A 12,286-nucleotide genomic window follows, 5' to 3' on the forward strand; every position below is an offset into this window, starting at 1 on the left:
TTAAAGAAGTGAGGCCATGTTTCATAAAACAAAATAGACTCATTTTATTTTAAACAGAAGAGAATTTTGTTTTCAGAGCCCATGAAGGAATATAGTGGTAGATCACTTACAATGAGAGCTCACAACACAAATCTGTGGTTAAGGTGCTAATATTTAAAGAGAATGTTTCTGCTCTGTGGATTCAGATGCTTCAAACAAAAATAACAGAGCTGCTTTAAGAAGATGAATACCCAAAGCAAAACCTGCATACTAGGCCATCATCCCCTAACCCAGAATCCTTCACTAACTCCATTTTGCAGACAAACAGCATCTCCCCCAACATAAGCAACCAAGCCTCAAAAGTGAAGCTCACTTAGAGCTCTTCTTTTGAGACAATGTGTCATTCAGAGATAATACTTACAAGGAAACATAATACTGAGGCTTTGTCTGAAAGGTGTTACTGTTTGGATCTGGACCATCCGCCCAGGTGCAGTGAACTGTGGGTGAACTCTGTCTCCTTTCCTCTCCCCTGGCTTCCTTCTCTAAGGCGTCATGAGGTGAGTAGCTTCCTCCCACAGCCTTCCACCATGATGTGCCTCCCTCGCTACAAGCCCAAAAGCAACAGGGCTAGAAACCTTCCAGTGAGTCCAAATAACTTCACCTTCAATAGTCCCCTCCCTCTCTTTCTCTTTCTTGTTTTTTCTCCTATAAAGAAAGCTTTATTTACTACAAACCTTCTAAGAATGTATTATACATGGTGTACATGTTAAAGATAACTAAACTATTACCATGTGTGAAAACCAAGGTTAAAACTTTTATATAATTTGCTATTGATCCTAAAAAGTTCATGTACATTAAGTTATACTCATCTCAGTAGTGTACATGAAATCAACTTGTCTTCTCCTTAATTAGGTATTTTGTTACAAGAATGTAAAGCTGATGAACACAGAAGGCTTCTTTTTGCCATTTGGTTTGGATTATAGGCCACCTTCTGAATATGACTCAAGACTAGTAGAATCAGTTAACAGTAGTTAAATAAAGTGATGTGAGGTTTTTTTTAAAAAAACTTTATTTTTTAAAAGATTTATTTATTTTATGTGAGTACACTGTCACTGTCTTCATACACCCCAGAAGAGAGCATCAGACCCCACTGCAGACGGTTGTGAGCCACCATGAGGTTGCTGGGAATTGAACTCAGGACCTCTGGAAGAGCAGTCAGTGCTCTTACCTGCTGAGCCAACTCTCCAACCCTGTGATGTGAGGTTTTTTTTTTCTGTTTTGGTTTTTTTGTTTGTTTTTTTAAATTTAGGCCCTGATATCCCACCACTCAGACTGAATAAGTGGGAACTGGAAAATCTATTATAGCAGTTAAGAAATACATAGGTTGCCGACTTCAAATTCTTAGACGTCATTGTGGCAGATAGCCTCCTAGGGCCCTATTCCTGCTATTTACAACATTATGTTGTGTTCTCCCATAATAGATGAGGAGCAAATTCAAATGTTCCTTGGGCCCATCTCAGCAGTATAAATAAGTGAGTCAGGTTGAGGGAGCCAGAGGAAGCAGGGCAAAGAATATGGCCATGGGGAGCTAGCAAGTCAAGTCAGACTCTTCAGGGCAAAATATAAACACCAAGAAAACCAAGTCAGTCTATTTTTGTTGTGGTTGTTTTTCTAGACAGGTTCTCACTCTGTAGCCTGGACTAACCTGGACCTCACATAGCACAGGCTGGTTTGGAATGCATTGTAAAGTTCTGCTTATTGGATTTGATCCACCAAACACTAAACTGTATCCAGTGCCATAGACAAAAGAAGACTGTATATGGAGAGTTTAAGCCTCACCATAGCCTTTCCAGGTCTTAGGAAGGTCTGTAAATAGGTATTCCTCATAATCCATTCCTTCATGCATTCACTCAATGAAGAAACATTTATGTGGAATACCTACTGTACACTACATATAAAACTGCATACCAATCCTGCAGTAGCAAATTTTGGACATTAAATCTTTCTATTTTGTGCCTTGCTAAGTCTGGATTATGTGTATCAGTACTGTACTTGCAGGTAATGCCCTGTTTTAAGAAATGAGTTCCAGTCACAAATCTACAAATAAAGAATTATTATAATAATAGCATATTCATGAAAAGCAAATTACTTATCTTGGCGTTTAACATCCTTGTAACTATTCCTGTACTTTTAATGTCAACAGAAAAAAAGTAATGTCTAAGTCTGGCTGATACAGTAAATTAATGTTAATAACAGTTTTGACACTAATAGCAAGTTTTTAAAAGATAAACCTCCAGTCTCTAAGCTGGGTTTCATTTCTTAAAAAAGTCACCTCTGCTCACTGTCACCAGACTCCTTAACCATTCCAGCTACTGTTTCACCTTTGCTGGGAGCCTGAGAAGACTGGGAGGATAAAGTTCCTGTGAAATGATATTCTTTTCCTGCCTTTGCTCATTCCAGGGGGAGAAAACATCCACCCACAGAGTTTCTGGCAGGGTCACATTTCTGAAGCGTGCTAAGCAAATGAGCTGCTCTATGGCTCCATTAAAAACCATGTGCCGTTTCTTCAGAGCCGGAAAATTGTGAAAATGCAAAGTAGTAAGGCATACGCTGGCTCGAAAGGGCAAGTCTAGACTTTATATGCTGAAGACCAGAGAACAGGGTGCTCACTTTGACTGTCTTTGTGTTCTTCTATGCTGTTGGGCATAGACAAGAACACTAATAAATTGGCCATTGAATTAAATCATCTGAACTGAAAATGAACAAAAAAAAGTGAAAATGAGCCAGTGTCCAGTTTCTGTTCTTTTACCAGTCCTCACTGGAAGTTCTTTAATGGCTCAATTAGCCCTTTCCTTTCAAACTCATCCTGCAGATAGAACACGGCTGGCTTATAACATTGTCTATAACACATGAGAGGCCACTAGGCTTAAAGCATCTCCTCCAACTCTCTGAACAGTCTTCTTTTTCTATACTAATTGACTGTTTTACTTTTAGATAATCCTATAATGAATGAGCTCAAATGAGCAATGGCAGTAGTGACAACCCATCAATAAAATAATTAAGTAGAAGTGGATTTCCTTAGAGACTTTTCATATCATAATAGAAAATCTTGGCTATTTAAGATTAAGGAAATCAAATGGAATAATTTCTCTTTGTTTTAAAAAGAAAGTTGGCTTGAAGCTAGAAATATCCAGCAACCTGTCTGATCTCTGCACACTTAAATGTGGGGTTGCAGCTGTGTACAAAATGGCTGGCTTGTTCTGCTGGTACTGCCATCCAAACTCTGGTCCTCACGATTATGCACCAAGCACTCTTATCTGTTAAGACAGAAGGGTTGCTGGGACTTTCTGGATTCCATCTTAGCCAAGAAAACAGGAGCACCATGTTCAGGAAGAAACTCTGGTTAAAAGGAATATGTGTGTGGGAAGGCAACAAAGAAGGACACATGAAATCTTCTTCTAGTCTCTGCACACAGACATCCATGTCCCACATGTATACACACATATGAAAACAAACATAGCATTTCTTTTAAAAAGAAAAGTCAACTTAAAGATATCTATGTCACAAAACCCTCATCAACTCTTCCAATAGCACTGGTTACTTAATTTATGGAGGGCATGCACAATAGAGCTACCATTGTAGGCTTCCAGAATTTTCTTTTCCTTTTCTATAGTTATCAATCACAGTGGTCTAAAGAATTTAGATGAGGAAAAAAATATATGCTTTTTCTTTCTTGGCTCATGGTCTCAGTCCCTTTAGACTTTTGGAACCTATACCAACAGCTACATGCCAAAGAAAAATCAAGGTTTGATTGGCACAGTTACAAGACAAATGCTGCTTCTCTTTCTCTCCAGTGGTAGAATTCCTCACAAGGTGGTGGAGCAGCTCCATTCTTTCACATTCTCCTGATGTGAAGCATTGTGCCCCCAAGTACAATACTCACTGCTTACTTAATTAGAGCAGGTATGATTGTCCTCAGAAGCCCTTCAAGAGCAGATCCATTGATATATAGAATGAGAACAAGGGGAGGGTTACTGGTCCTTTATCCAAGACTCCAGCCATTCCTTCCTGAACCTCCCTGCCAATGTGAATTCTGCCCCTAGCTGCCTGTGGTCTATAAAGCATGGAAGGCTAACTGAGTGTCATGCCAAATACCATTGGATTCATGTTAGTTCTACAATTTAAAGTGGTAGTCATTATAATTAGGAAGAAGTTTAATGACACGTGCAGTGTATTTGGCATAATTCTAACACCTCTCAGGATATTTTAACGATACATATGGAGCTTATGAATTTCAAGAATCCTGCTCTGCTGAGTGTTGATGCGGTAGATACTGCAGATAAAATTACCCATGGCCTGAGGTCAGTATTTCTATTTTGGTCAAGCTTCAAAAATGGCATATATAGCTTGATCATGCTATCCCTTTTTGTTCTGGGAATACCTTTATTCCTGCTCATTGTGTTAAAGCTTTTCTTCAACAACATCAACATGTTGGCAGCCAAGTACATGGCTTGAACCTGAAAATGGACCCCCAGACAGAGTTTTAAATTAACAGGCTGGCAAGCCAAGGATGAGTATAGATAATGCATATTCCATGACGGGTAAGGAAGGCACTCTTGTCAGAATGACCTAAGACAGGCTCAGTCTTGTTAATGAAATAAAAAAAGGGGGAGAGGCCGAGAGCCTTTGGGGCTGCTTGGCAAGAAGCTGACATGAGCCAAGGACAAGGAAATGGGCTGTTTGGCAGGAATATGACATTGGCCAAGGACAAGGAAGTAGGCTTCAGGCAGGAATCTGACATTAGGCTAGAACAAAGAAATAATTTCAAGTAGGAATCTAAATCTTAGGCTAGAACAAAGAAGGAATCTCAGGCAGGAACCTAAATATTAGGCTAGAACAAAGAGGTGATTTCAGATAGGAATCTAAATTTTAGGCTACAACAAGGAAGTAGGCTTCAGACATGAAAATGATCTTGGGCTAGGACAGGGAAGTAGGCTCAGATACTTTGGTCATCCTGATAAGCCCTTAGAAACAGTGATCACAGTAGTGTTCATGTAATTGGGTTTAATGCCTTGCTTTTTTTTTGACTATTTGTGTCTATTGTATTGCTTGTTCCTTGACTATTTGCATCTATCATATTGCTAGACCCTCAACCTAGAACTGACCTTAATACTTGCATGTAATTAAAATGATATAAAAGCATAAAGGAGGGGGGGATGGAATAGGGGTTCTAGAGAGGGGAAATGGGGAAAGGGAATGACATCTGCATTGTAAATAAATAAAATATCCAATAAAAAAAAAATTAAGGGAACACTACCCATTCAGCTATAGGGAAGTTGCCATCCATTCTGAGCCAAGACTTCTGCTGGTGTACATGTTTTAAAGTCATTCACACACCTGTTTGTAACCCCACACACACTCACACTTTTGTAAGACTAAACTCATCATTTCCCTAAACTAGAATTGAGTGACATCATTTCTTTGGTCTGCCACTGGCACTCTTATCTGGGGTGAGTACATGTTTGTGTCTCTCTAGGAAAAAAAAATAATGCAACACCTCCCCAAACCCTTGTCCTTGTCCAGGCTTAATGTGAGAGGAGTTGCCTAGCCTTATTGCAACTTGATCTGCTATGTTTGGTTGATAGCCCTGGGAGGCCTGTGGATGGTGGAGAAGAGGGGTAGGGAGTGGGAGGAGAAGATGAGATGGGAGAGCTGTAGTTGGGATGTAATATATGAGAGAAGAATAAATAAAAAATTAAAAATTAAAAGCAAAAACCCTTGGACTTGACTTCCAACACAAGCTCCATGTTACATTGACTTACTTTACCATTAACCCTAAGCTTTGCATCACCCCCAACTTAAAGACTAGGGTGAATTATGAGACCAACTTCTGCAATACCAGACATTCAAAGGTAAGTGAATGACTTCTAAGTTCTGGAAACAGAAACAGAGAAAACCTTACTTTGTGTACCATTTGGTACCATACTAAATCAGTATTTGAGGGATGATTCAGGAATTGAATAAGGACATGGACTTGGAGTGACTTGAGATGATGTCCAAGCAGAGGCATAAGGGACATCTTTGAGTCTATGAAAGGAATTTAAGCTGAAAGTACCTGCCATTGCAGTGGCAGTTAAAATAACTACATACCCATGCACCATCTGGCCCAAACAGTTCCAGGAAGTTGCCAATGAATTCTCTTGATTTTTCTTCCCACTTTTGAATTAGGTCATGACTCTTTTCTTCTACTCTGTTAACAAATTCCTTTGATCTTTCCTCCACATTCTTGACCTTTTCTTTCATCTTGTCCACCTGGTTCTGGAAACGGTACTTCTTCTCCTGGTTAAAATTGACAAAGGAAAGAAATTGATTCAGGAGGACATCAGAGAGGTTCGTCTGTATTGGTTATATTTTATATCAACTTGGGTTTGCTCGTAATGTGAAGATGTCATTATTTCTTGAGGGCTAGAGATAGGAAGGCATGTGTCTTGCACATCAATATCCTTGGATATATAAATGGAAGTACAAATGTTGAACTATGTTCAATCTGTTCAACATCTATGAGTTGAAATTGTATGAGAACAGAATACAAAACATACAAAGCTGCCTTTTATTGAGCAAATACCCCCTACTCTTCTGGAACTTAGATCAAAGGATGCATTGTGTACAGCATAGCTGCTCAGAGACTGAAGTTTGTTTTACTAAGGTAGTGTTAAAAACCAATACAGTTTACATTAAGTTGTACACTACCTAGGCTTAGGATCAATGTCTCATGCTAAAATTGTCATTGTTATATTTTCCATGAGGGTAATTAAAGTGCATTGGTTTCCTTGGACATAAAGAAAGTTTTATTTTGATTGAGTTTCTGGCTTTGTGATTAGAGACCTTATATAATAGTGTTGTCTATCTATGCTCCAGGAAGCCATATTGTGTTGGGCAAATCACTAATCATCTCTAAGCCTCACTTTTCTCATCAATAACATGCGGATGATAATCATTGCTACCATATAGGGTTGTTATGACAATCAGGTAAGGCCATGCATCTGAATGTATGGCTCAAAGCCTGGCATTTGCTTCCCATGTGTTAATTATGTGGTTATAAAGCACCACAGACATTTATCTGCATTACCTGGTAAACACATTATCTAAACAATGAAAATAATATCACACTAGAGTCTTCCCTTTGAAATCTCAATACATTCTCTAAAGGAGTCATGGGATATTTTTTTCTTTACTATATAGAATCAAGCTCATTTTGTACTTTAGAATTTGGTAAAATACCTAAAATATTATAAAACTAGGTCAAGATCCCCTCATTTAGACATTGCAAAAGCATACTGCAACCCTAGTGTGAGGTTGGCTGTGAGCTGTATGTGCTGCTACTGAGCTGTATAAGCACACATATGTGCTACAGGAATGAGTTCTGTCTTCTAACACTTGCAGTGTGGTCTGACGTGAGCTGTTAATGTTCTAGGCTTCTGTCTTCCCACCTATAAGTTGGATAGTGTCATCACACCCACCCTAGTAGGTTTATCACAAGTATTAAATGAGATGTTGCAGTCAAAACACTTAGATGGGTATCTCGTTGGCTCTAGATAAGTGTTAGCTGTTGTCTTTACATCATGCTCCTCGATATTTTGTTCAACACCGGAAATGGCTATTTTGTTTAGTACTCAGTGACAGCACTTAACAGTAGAGTGAGCACTGGGCTTGGAGATTTAGAGGGGTACCGCCACCTCCACCTCTCCCCCACCCTCCCTTGGCCTCGTCTACTCTCTGGACTCCGTTTTCCTTATCTCAAAGTCAAGGGACATGGATTGGATGACTGGTCCTCATCAGGTCTCTGCCACTTCTGAGGTTCTGTGATTCATTTACACGCCCATCCAACACATTCAATTTCCTCTCTGAGCTGCAGCCAGGCTTGTTGTCGGAGAAAGGCAGCAAGCACACCCCCACTGTCCTCACGGTTCCCTGAGCTAAGTGGCTTATCTAAAGACCATTTAAAGAGAGTGAGCAATAACTTTTGGAAATGGCTTGCTATGCTTGGATGGTTGACTGAATTCAATTTAAAAGAACAGACAGTTTAATTTATTGAAATAACCAGGGCTTTATTCTCTCTAAGATACCAAATCATCACGTTGGCTGAATTCTTTGCAGCCACATGTTCGGGTGCCACTCGAACCCGGCATTTTCCATTTTGTTGCCTGGCTTGTACAAAGCTATAGGGGCCTGAATCCCAACACTCCCTGCTTTATCAGGACAATGAATAGTCACTGACTTACAATTAATGAGCCCCTCCTATTTTGAAGGTACCAATGATCAGTTGTGAAAGATGCTAGATAATTAAAGCTGCACATAATTATAAATGCCTACTTTTGCAGACAAATCCTCCTTTGAAAATACAGTATCTATTTGGGGGCTGGAATTCTGTATGCATAGAGACTGTTTGTTTGGATCAAAATCATGGGCTCCTTGGAAGCCTGGTAACCCCAGTTGTCCAGACTCACTAACATCACCCCCAACCATCCGGCTACTCTCTTTGCCTTGTAACAGCTTGTTTTGCTTGTTTTAAAGATTGTTTTAACAGTGCTCTATTATTAAACTAACAGCAGCTCTGTGGGAACAATAAGGTAGAAATACAAAAGGAAGCCAAAGGCTTCAGGCTTTATTTAAGCAGCTGTAATTTCTCTGGACAATAAAAAACGGCTGTTAAGGTTTCTAATGAGCATCTGTAAGGCCCTAATAAAATGAAAATTGTAAAAACGTTAAAACAAGAAAGCATTTTCTCTGGGCTTAGCATCTCATTGCTTCCGCTTGCCTTCCTTTCCTTTGAGAAGAAGACAACACTTGCCTTTCCCCAAGGGGCAGATGTTCCAGAAACCCTTTGCCACATCTGAAAACTAAAGAAGGAATTTAGGGGCAGGGGAGGGAAGTGAGGAAGCTCCATTATAAAATGTGAAGCAGCCTATGCTCCCTGGCTGACTCATGTTATCCCTTTGGACACTGTTTCCTCATTTGTTAATATAGTGCTCGTTTCTGGTACAGGCATGTTGGTGCATGCCTGGAAACCCAGCACTTGGGAAGCTGAAGCAGGTGGGTCATGCTTTTTGAGTCCATTCTGGGCAATACAGTGAGAACTTCTCTCACAAAATAAAGCACACCACTGTTTTTTTTTTTAAAATATGGATTCAATGACACAACAATGAAAGGCCCTAAGCACATTGCACAGCACACAGTAAACAAAAGTCATGGTAGTGTAATATGGTGGGCCCCAGAGTACATGGGGAGGCATGCTCACGTTTATAAAGCTGACATTCAGCTCCTTGGCTGTGTACCCTCTCTGGAGATTACGCCGGGCGTACACATCATAGTCACGGACAATTCTGGTAATGATGTCTGATGTTGAGATGCCTTCTGTTCTTTGTGTTGGAACAAACATGCCTGCCCAAGTAAGAATAAAAAGATTAAAGTAAAATTGCATCAGTTTGTCTACTTCTTTTAATGGTCCTTTTTTACTGGACAATACTGGAGCTTCAGGGTAGGTCAGGGAGACTTTGTTTTTCTGGCCTCAGCTGCCTCTTCTAATCACAGTACACTTCCTTTACCATAACACTGTGTAGTCATCATCCCAGGTTAGGCCCAGGAGACACCATCCACTCACCCGGCTCCTTACATTTGCCAATGCTCAGCTCTTCCTTCCTGTCCTGGGTACCCATTTCCTGACCCCATCATCCACAGAGTTCTCCCTCAACCTCATTAGTCCACCTTCAAGGCTGTACCTTTGTGAAGTCTTTTCTGATGTTAGCAGGAGAACCCACAGCATTCTGGATGTAAAGGGATCTTCAGTTAACAACAACAACAAAAATGTCTGATACCTGTCTCTGCACAGAAATAGACATTGTTCATGTGGGTTTTTAAAATTTTGTTTCTTTAAAAAAAATAGAAATGGACATTTTGAATGCCTTAATCGTTTTTGCATCGCTAGTGTCCCGATCAGTACACATGGAAGGTGCTGAATGAAAGCAAAGGAAGTGCACAAGTGGATGGATAATAACTGAGTCAATGAATGAGTCAGATCACGGCTCCTCATCCCTCTGGAAGTCTTTGTCCCATTATCCCCACAGGAAAAGGAGGAGAATGGCGCCTTTGTTGTCTCTATCTAAGGGTATGTGTGCGATGTGCTAAGCGATTCGACCTCCTCTAAGAACAGTCTACTCTGCATGGGGGGGGGGTTTCACCACTTTCATCTGGAATATGTGAGAAAGAGGAAAAATAAACAAGCACAACGATGCCAACTTCCAATGGTCCTGTTAGACGTCCTTAAAGTCTTCAAAGACATTTGGAGTTTACCAGCAGCACAGGCTAGAAAAGGGGTCACAGATGCCAAATCAGTAAGAACTGTTTCATGCTCAAAATTCTGCTGTCGATGAAAATCATGTATTGGCAATTGAGATCTTTGTAGACCATATCATTCCAACCATGTAGAGATGTCCTGTAGCAACAGCAACAGGAAAGCCAAAGGGCACTGCGTTCTCGGTTTACGGCAAGTCACTCAAACCTCTGAAGGCAAGCAACTTGACCTTGGTTTCCCTCAACTAAGAAGGTAGCTAGACAAGGTGATCTGGGCTCATTTGGGCTGCTTTTATACCCCCAACTGTCTATATCCAATCAATGTATAATAATAAACCCACTCCTCAAATGCTTCGCTAATTCAACCTCTTTTCTCCATCTTTAGCCAAACCTAACCCATCTTATTCAAAGATTGCATCAAGAGCTACCCAGGGAGGGCAAAAGAAGGTATCAGACTTCTGGGCCTGGAATTAGGAATTACAAGCAGTTATGAACTGACTGGCATGGATGCTACTAACCAAACTCAGGTCCTGTGCAAGAGCAGTATGCACTCTTAACCACTGAGCCATCTCTCTAGCTCCAGTGATATCATTTTTGTCCATTTCAACATACACAGCAAGACCCACAGAGTCATCCTTCTAAATGCAAGTCCTACACCTGCTCATTCCTCTTCATTGGCTTTCTACTGTGTTTAGAGTATAGGCTTTACCTTGCCTTTGCCACAGCTTGCAGAATAATCCCCTTTCAGAGCTTCCTTCTAGTCTTAGGCTCATCTCCCAGCCTCTCCTCTTAACTCTCTCAGCCAAGGCTCGTGTACTGTACAAGGCCTGGAATTGGTTCTCTTATAGTCTATGAAGGTGGGCCTGTATTTAGCAACACGGGGCTTCTTCACTGATCTTAAAACTGTTGGCTCTCCTCCTCTCTGTCTGTCACAGTCTCTGCTTAATTTCTTGGTCAGGTTTAGTGTCAAGGAAATTAAGTCTCAACTCTCAAGACAGGTGTTTCTATTTGTCAGCCCCACTGCTCTGTTCTCTCAAACACTGCAAGGTCTTTCATGGAACACTTCCATAAGCAACCGTCTTTCTTCTAGCCTATGATTTGTATGAGGGACGAAGCCATACCCTTCTTGTTTTCTTCAATAGTCTAAGCACCAGGTGACAGGCAGGCACTATCAGAATATTTGCTAAATGAATGACAAGATGAATACTGATGCTGGGCACTCTTCTAGATCCAAGGCTCCCTGAATGTTTCTTTTGCTGCTCCAAAGTGTCCCTTTGGGACCTTTAAAAATGTGTCACGTGCACATTCACAGTATCAGCAGCAGGGTGGTACTGCTGATCTTAGAGACAGAACACCTGACTCCAATCCATGCTCTGAAGACAGAGTTGGGGTTGGCCACTAGGTCTGAAACTTCTTTGATCATCTTCTAGAAGGGTGAAACCAAACACAGAAAAAACTAAATGGAAGGCAGAAAGTGCAAGCACACATGGATAAAAAGAGAATTCCAACTGGACCAAGCATGGGAGCAGGGCCTTGGTAGGTAGTGGGTCCCTGGAAGAGCCCAAGATAGCAGATCTGGGACAGCACACTCACCTTAATTGGAACAGTTGAAGACTTTTTGGGATTGATGAAATGTGAAGGTTCTTTAGTTACTAATAGCTTTTAGCAAGTCACTTAGACACAGGGCACATGAGCTTGCCCTGTCTAAAATCAGAGACTTAGGTCTCTGTGGCTGAGTAACAGAAAGCAGATTTGGGGATTTGCTTTGGCTGCTTGAGAGGTAGGTCTCCGAAAGAAGCCAAGCCCTCTGCTGACATAATGAGGCACCCAGCTTCCTCCAAATCCTAATTATTGCTCTGCTAAAAATATTCAGTAATGAGCATGATCAGAGAACCTTTTTTATCATGCTTTTCAGAATTGCAGCGTTTGGTTATGGAGCTATTTTAAGAAGCAGCAA

At 40.7% G+C, this 12,286-nt stretch overlaps 1 protein-coding gene across 1 annotated transcript in view; it reads right to left on the bottom strand.

The window, feature by feature from the left end:
• Nucleotides 1-12,286, bottom strand: part of Pcyt1b (phosphate cytidylyltransferase 1, choline, beta) — a 70,025-nt gene that overhangs the window by 10,000 nt on the left and 47,739 nt on the right. The window contains exons 6-7 of the mRNA XM_028779609.1: nt 9,278-9,420; nt 6,130-6,318 (exon numbers count right to left, since the gene is read on the bottom strand). Coding sequence (XP_028635442.1) covers nt 6,130-6,318; nt 9,278-9,420 — 332 coding nt within the window. The remainder of the gene's footprint in view (nt 1-6,129; nt 6,319-9,277; nt 9,421-12,286) is intronic.

The sequence above is a fragment of the Grammomys surdaster genome, unplaced genomic scaffold (genome assembly GCF_004785775.1).
Source record: "Grammomys surdaster isolate TR1022 unplaced genomic scaffold, NIH_TR_1.0 357, whole genome shotgun sequence".
Classification (NCBI taxonomy): domain Eukaryota; kingdom Metazoa; phylum Chordata; class Mammalia; order Rodentia; family Muridae; genus Grammomys; species Grammomys surdaster.